This window comes from Mustela lutreola, chromosome 9, assembly GCF_030435805.1.
Source record: "Mustela lutreola isolate mMusLut2 chromosome 9, mMusLut2.pri, whole genome shotgun sequence".
Taxonomy (NCBI): Eukaryota; Metazoa; Chordata; class Mammalia; order Carnivora; family Mustelidae; genus Mustela; species Mustela lutreola.
This window is the reverse complement of record NC_081298.1, coordinates 133256323-133263726: the sequence shown is the minus strand read 5'-3', so window position 1 is coordinate 133263726 and position 7404 is coordinate 133256323. Positions and strand designations below refer to the sequence as shown.

Sequence of the window (7404 nt, the reverse complement as noted above, 5' to 3'; positions counted from 1 at the left end):
TTGCCGGGGAGGAGGGCCCTCTGGGGCACCCTGGCCACCACCTCCTCGCTGCAAATTGCCCTAGGTTTGTTTTCTTTGGCTCCCTCATTAATGAGTTCCAAGGACAATGCTAAGTCTAGTTAGGCGGCCTTAATTGGTTTAGTTACAACAAGATAATTCCTTTTTTCTTCTCTCAGAGGCCTTTTTGTTTAAAGACATTTTAGCTGGAAGATGCTAATTATCAATGAGGAGAAAGTGACACCTGAAGAGTTCATTTTCCATCTTGGTCCTCGGGGTCTCCTTTGAAGCCCCTCTGCGGCCGTCTTTCCCACTTTGTCACCTCTCCCCCAACCACCATAAAAGAGATCTGTGCCCTGGCTGGCGGCGGAACTTTCTTTCTCACTTGCCAGGGAGCCGTCTCTCTGCAGCTGTCCCCCAGGCATGGACAACCTGCGCGAGACCTTCCTCAGCCTCGAAGAGGGCTTGGGCCCCTCCGACAGCCCCGGCCTCCTGTCCTCCTGGGACTGGAACAACAGGGCAGGGCCCTTTGAGGTGAACCAGGCCTCCCCGACCCAGAGCCTGTCTCCGGCGTCTTCGCTGGGGTCCTACTCATCTTCTCCCCGACCGGCTGTGGCTGAGCTGGCCTGTGGGCACGGAGGTGCCACCAGTGGGGGCAGCGGTGGCTGCGATGGCCGTGGGACCGGTGGCCTGGTGGAGGTGGACTACAATATGTTAGCCTTCCAGCCTGCCTACCTGCAGGGCGCGGGGGGCCCCAAGGCCCAGAAGGGGGCCAAAGTCAGGATGTCTGTGCAGCGGAGACGGAAGGCCAGCGAGAGGGAGAAGCTTCGGATGAGGACCTTGGCGGACGCCCTGCACACCCTCCGGAATTACCTACCCCCCGTCTACAGCCAGCGGGGCCAGCCGCTCACCAAGATCCAGACGCTGAAGTACACCATCAAGTACATCAGGGAGCTCACAGATCTCCTCAACGGCGGGAGGGAGCCTCGGCCCCAGAGCGCCTGAGCGCTGCCCAGGACCCGACTTATCCCTGCCCCGGTGCAGGGGGGCACAGGAGAGCTTTAAAGACCTGGACTAGCTCACGGAACAACAGCATGAAGGTTTTTATTTTTGTGTTTGTTTTAATATAGAAAGCGTGGTGATGACTTTGTTGTCTGCAACATTGTAAGGGAATCCCCACCGGACTTGTTGGAGCGACCAGAACACTTAACAGCCAGACAAGCCGGTATTTTGCTTCGTGTTCCCACAGTTGCTCAGGAGAGGAGCCCCTAGCAAAGAGACCCATTACTTGGCCCTTCTCTGCCCATCCCAGGTATTTTAAAGGGTCCGTGATTTGAAATGTATTGTGTCCAGATGTAAAACTGTTACAGTTCATCTTCTCTCACTGTTTGGGTCTGGGAGCTTCCGTTCTGTGGCTAACTCAACCCATATTTTGTATAGCATCCAGCGTGACACCCCCTGGACTCTTATTCAGAAAGATTTGTATGGAGTAAAGGGCTCTAGCTTTCCTGTTTTTATTTTGTCTGTGTGCCCGTGTGCTTGTGTGTGCGCGCGCTTGTGTGTGTTTGACTAAAATCATGCCTTTTCTTTTGCAGGAACCCAAATCACATAGATGCAGAAGGAATTAGCATCATGGTAAATAGCAAGGCACAGGCAGGCAGGCTACACTGAGACACAGTGAAGTAAGGGCCTGCACCTCTTCTCTTAGTGCAGGGGGCAGGGCGGTGGGGGCCGGGGGGAGGGTGGTGGACGAGGGAGGCTGCCCACGCTGAGGGCTTGGGGATGAGCAGACAGGAGGGAGGAGGAAGTCGGGGGTGGGGGGGGACCCAGCCCCACGGGGAGGGCCTGAAGCAGGGCTGGAGGCAGGCCACCCCGGTGCCAGGCCTGGTATGAGAATAACCTCACGGAATTTGTTCGCTTGCTCCCTTCTCAAATGAAGAGATTGGTTCAAAAACAGTAACAGGGGGCGCCTGGGTGCCTCAGTCGTTAAGTGTCTACCTTCAGCTCGGCTCATGATCCCAGGGTCCTGGGATCGAACCCCACATCGGGCTCCCTGCTCAGTGGAAAGCCGGCTTCTCCCTCTCCCACTCCCCCTGCTTGTGTTCCTGCTCTGTCTCTCTCTCTCTCTCTGTCAAATAAATAAATAAAATCTTTAAAAATAATAACAAAAGGCCATTTTAATTCTATAGATGAGTGAAAGGGTTGGGATTCGAATTCAGGTCTGTCTTTAGCACCCCCCACCGGAGGTTTTTACTCTCCCCCCACAACCCCTCCTCCTCCCACAAGCCTCCCCATCAGCTCCCATACATCTATACACAAACACATGTTCCTGTGCAGGGTGCCCTCTCTCAGGGTGGGGGAGGCACACTCTCAGCTGGGCCAATGTGTATGGCACAAGGCATTGAAAAGAGGGCTTTGAATTAAGGAGGTTCTCCAAACCTTTGAATTAAGGAGGTTTTTTGTTTCTTGGTTTTTGTTTTGTTTTGTTTTGTTTAGGCTGCATTTTCCTCCCAGTGGTTATTAACCATTTATATATTTTTTTCAATGAATAGTCTGTTAAGGTTTCCAGTCATTTCTTTTTCTATTGTTGCTTTTTCTTCTTTGTAATGACACATTAACAAAAGTAGAAGATGTGTTACAATTTAATGTATAACTTCTTCACTTTATTCCTTTGTGGACACACGCATAAGCAAATAAATAAAGGCATTTGTACATTTAAAAAATGCCTTTAATTCTGCAAATTCCTTTTTTTTTTTTTTACTTAGCAATACATAATAAAAAGTCCTTCCAATGTAACTCAGAGAAATCTGTGATGTAAGTACCATTATTACCTTGACTTTACAGAGGAGGAAACATAAGCACAGCCTTGCTCTAAGTCACCATGTGAAGAACACAGTGGATATCAGAAGTTCAATTTGCAACTTAATTTGTTGTATAATTTGTTTAATGAGTCACTTTTTGAATAATATTTAGGTCATTTTAATTTTTTGTTACAGGAAAATACTAGCTTTATCCCCAGGTATTTTAAGTAGCCTGAAAATTTCCCGGAAATGGGATTTCTGCCCCAGAGTGCATGCACATTTTAAATTTAAATAAAGACTATTAGATGACTTATAAAAGTTTGCAATTACTTATGGTCCCTCTAACGTTGTGCAACAGAACCAGCTATCCCACATTGCCACTGGATATGACCAATATTTAATGGATAAAAAATGGTTAGTTCACTGTTGTGTTAATTTTAATTTCCCCGTCTACTAGTTGAGATGGTGCTTCTTCTTCTTCTTTTTTTTTTTTTTTTAACTTTATGTGACTTTTGTTCATTTTGGTTCCTCTGCTATAACTTGTCCTTTTATGTTCTTGGTTATTTTTCTATTGTGTTACTTTATTTTCTTGTTAATTTGGGAAAGTTGCTTGTATATTATACATATTGAAAATGTTTCCTCCTGATTTATCATTTTTGTGATAGTCTTTGTTTATGGTATCATATATTTATGATTTTGATTATGGTATTTTCTTTGCTCTAGGAAGCTTTTCATTTTCACATGATCAACTCTCTCATCTTTTTATAGCTTATGTGTTTCTCCCTCTTGCTTATTTTTTTCCAGTCCTGAAGTTTCCAAACATTCAGATTTTTTCAAATACTTTCATAGTTATTTGTGTATCTTTTTAAAATAAGTGTTATGCACTATTTTTTTTTTTTTTAAAGTAGGCTCTATGCTGAGCATGGGGCCCAACATGGGGCTTGAACCCACCATCTTGAGATCAAGCCCCTCGCCAAGATCAACTGATTGAGCCACCCAGGAGCCCCTATATGTATCTTTAATATACCTGCATTTTATTTTTGTCTACAGTGCAAAGAAGGAATCTAACTTTATTTCTGATTAGTGTTCTTACAACTGAAGAATATATATATATATATATATATATATATATTGTCATCAAGAGTGATGAGCTGTGGTGGGGCACAGCTGCTAAAATGTCATTCTGTGTATACAAACCTCCAACAGCTTCTCATGTATTTGTTCCTGGTGCTTTACTGAAGAGACCAGAAAGTGTTGGACAGCATCAAGTTTTTCTTCAACGGACTCTGCCTTGTGCTTAAACAGATATTCGTGTGAGACTGTATGTTTGTGCACATGTACCTGTATTTGTATTGGGTGTGTGTGTGTGTGTGTGTGTGTGTGTGTGGTTTCATATGTTGGGGCGGACTGGGGAAGACAGTAATATGGGGAAGGGGATGTCTAGTCTTTGATCAGGTTTTAGATCAATCACTATTTTCCTTGCCATTTTTAAAAGAGTGGGATCCAAATGCTCTTGGCTTTGATTTTTTCAAGCTCAAGCATTAAGAATGGTTTATGAATAATTTGGGTAATTTGGGTTACCCGTAGGGACCAGAATCTGTGGACGAGCTAGAGGACTCGCTTGTCCTCACTCTCTAAAAACCTGGAAAGCCACACACTCACCTACTAGTTGGGCTGGCCCTCAGGACGCCTACAGTGTCCACGGGAAAATGAGGAGGAGGTGACCACTTGGTGGAAGGAGTGCCTCTGGCTCTAGGCCTTGTCACACTGACACGGCGGAGCTCAGCATGGAGGCAGTCCGCCTCAGGCCGGCTCTGCAGCAACAGCCAGGTCCAGGAGAGGCAGCTGTCTGTGACTCAGCATTTGATTCGGCAGCAATCCCCTGTGGAGAGGATAGCTGGACCAGGACCCTGATTCCCCTTCGGAGCATTCGGAAGCGGCTGGCCCAGGCAAAACCCATAAACTGGAAGAAGGTATTTCTAGTGTTTGGACAGGAAACCGCAATCTGTGTGTGTGCGTGCTGTGTGTTGGTCAGATTTTCAAATTTATTATCTCAGTATTCCTCCTCACAATGCCAGGAACGAGGCATTATTATCCTATCTTGAGGATGAGGAAACTAAGGATTGAGCCAGCTCAACAGCACAGAGCCCCATGACTAGCTCGTGGCACATGGTTGAGTAGTTCGCTGAAGAGCTCAGCTCTATGTCCAAAGCTCGAGTCTTTCTCTGAGTCCTGCTGCCTTTCCTTCCAGCTCACCCCCGGACACTGTGGGCTGGGCAGTGGAGATCTTTCTCGGCAAACACTTGCTCCCGGGCTTCTTGACTGTTTCTCTGCTTCCCCATCTCTGGTACCCCCATTTCTTTCAACCATCAGAAACATTGCTGATGAAGCTGTCATTCCTCTTTCTTGTCTTCTAAATTATTTCCCTTTGAAGTTCTGCCTCTGCCTCCAACATTTCCTCAAAAATTCCTTTTACTTCCTTGCGGGCCCCTAGGATGAACCAGCGAGGAAGCCTGACTTCTGTCCATTTGTGTTCAATAAAGTGTTCCACAATTCACACCAGGTTGAGGTTTCTTTGTTCTTCTTGTAGTTTCTGCCACATTGGCTAATTGGGACAGAGACCAGAGCAGGGGTAGGGGAGATCCTATGTAAATTGACAAGGAGACAGAATTTCCTTTACTTTAGGATATTTAAAAAATTCAGCAGCCAAAGAAGATGTGTATGCAAGTGAGTTTGGGTGTCGTTGCCTTCGGGGTCCTGTTACCATAGCTAAATGTGTGTCTACTCTAAGGAGTCATTTGCTTCCTGTACACACTCCAGGCTGCAGAAAGGGCTGGGCCTTGACCCAGGCTGGCTTGACGACAGAGTTTGGCTCTCTCCTCTTGTCCTTATCTGACAATTTGAGAGTTGTTTACCTCCAAAGTGAAATCTGAAGCCAAAACAGCGTTTCTTAGAGTACCTGGAAGGACTTGATATTTTGGTTCCAGAAAGGCCCTCAACCTGTGAGAAGGAAGAAAGCAAATAACTTTTGAGGAAGTTCTTGTTCTTTATTTCTTGGGTTTGGAAGCCATTCCCTTCCCTTAGCAGAATCTCCCCACCATGTTGTTCTGCAGATGAACTCTGTTGACTTCTGTTTTCCTTCATTAAGTGACGTGGGGAGGAGAGCAGGCCTGGGCTCAGGGAAGCTGGAGGAAAGCACGACATGGGCTGCTCCCAGCCAACAACAATTGTGGATTCATCACCTGAGGTACCAGGCTCAAGGTCAAAGTCATCACTTACTTTTTCTCCTTCAGAATGGACTTTCAGACTTGATAGCTGACAATAGCACAGGGCTATATTATCCCATTTTGTAAATAAAGAAACACAGTCAGAGAAGTCAAGTCACCTTGCCCAAGGTCACGTAATCGCTGGCAAGCGCAGGGTTCCACCAGATCTGCTTGACTCCTTCTTTTGGCCATTCTAGATTCTAGACTCCAGCTACCAGGAATGAAGCAAACAAACAATAGAAAAGTCTCGGCATTCGAGCCTTTCTCAGGAGCTTCTGCTCTCATTTGAAAAAGCTTCCATTCCGAAGTTGCACAGTCCAACAGACTGATTAGAATTTACGTAGATCAGGGCATAGTTTCAATTGTGATATCCTTTCTAGTCTCCTCTTATGCGAGGTGGTGTGTGATCATTCTCTCTTATAAAACGGAATGTGAGAAAAGTGTGGGGATTCGTCACAACTTTGGGGCATCTGTATGTTTCCATAGGGATCATATATTAGATTTCAAAACATACCCATTCTTAGGGACTACAGTTCACACACTTTTCCTTCAGTTTCTTTAGACATGAATTAACAAAACTAAAAATGGCAATTATAATAATAACAACTAATACTTACTGTGCCTTACTCGTGGTAAGGCACTGTTTTTTTTTCTAATTTTTAAAAAGATTTTATGTATTTATTTGAGAGAGGGATAGAGAGAGACAGAACGAGTGGTGGGGGGCAGAGAGAGGGAGAAGCAGACTCCCACTGCAGGGCTCAATCCCAGGACCCCACGATGAGGACTTGAGCTAAAGTCAGACGCTTAACTGACTGAGTCACTCAGGTGTCCCTAGGCCCTGTTCTAAGTACTTTACAAGGAATAGCTATTTTAACCTTTCTGAGGTGAGAGATAGCTACTTAAACAACCCTACAATGTAAGGACCAAAGCGATCCCATTTTACGGATTGGGAAGCTGAGGCATGGAGAGATGAAAGCTTATTTAAATCGTGCAACTCGGCAGCAACAGACCCAGAATTCAATCCAGTCGTGCTTCCGCTAGGCTCTTCCTCCCACTCCCAACATGCCTTCATGCTGCTTTCCTAATTACAAAGCATTTTACTTACATTATCGGCTTAGTTCTTATTTATAACTCATTACATATGAAGTTGAATAAGGATGGTTACGTCCATTTTACGGATGTAGAGGTTAAGGCTCATCAGGACGAAATATCACAACTGCTAATAAATGACAGACTCGGCATCAGATTTCAAATTTCTAGATTCCTAGTCTGGTTCTTTCCGGTTAAACTCTTCTGTCTCCTGAGAAGATCTAGTTGTGCCCGGAAGCCTGCCCCGCAGG

The 7404-nt window shown here is 45.6% G+C and overlaps 1 protein-coding gene across 1 annotated transcript; it reads left to right on the top strand.

The window, feature by feature from the left end:
• The first annotated feature begins 420 nt into the window (after positions 1-420).
• On the top strand, positions 421-1002 carry MSGN1 (mesogenin 1). Its single transcript, XM_059133641.1, has one exon. It carries the CDS (start codon positions 421-423, stop codon positions 1000-1002), a length of 582 nt encoding a protein of 193 aa, XP_058989624.1.
• The last annotated feature ends 6402 nt before the right edge of the window (positions 1003-7404 follow it).

Bases quoted from the DNA above. Each gene is read 5' to 3' on its own strand.
- MSGN1 (XM_059133641.1), top strand. From the start codon at position 421: ATGGACAACCTGCGCGAGACCTTCCTCAGCCTCGAAGAGGGCTTGGGC.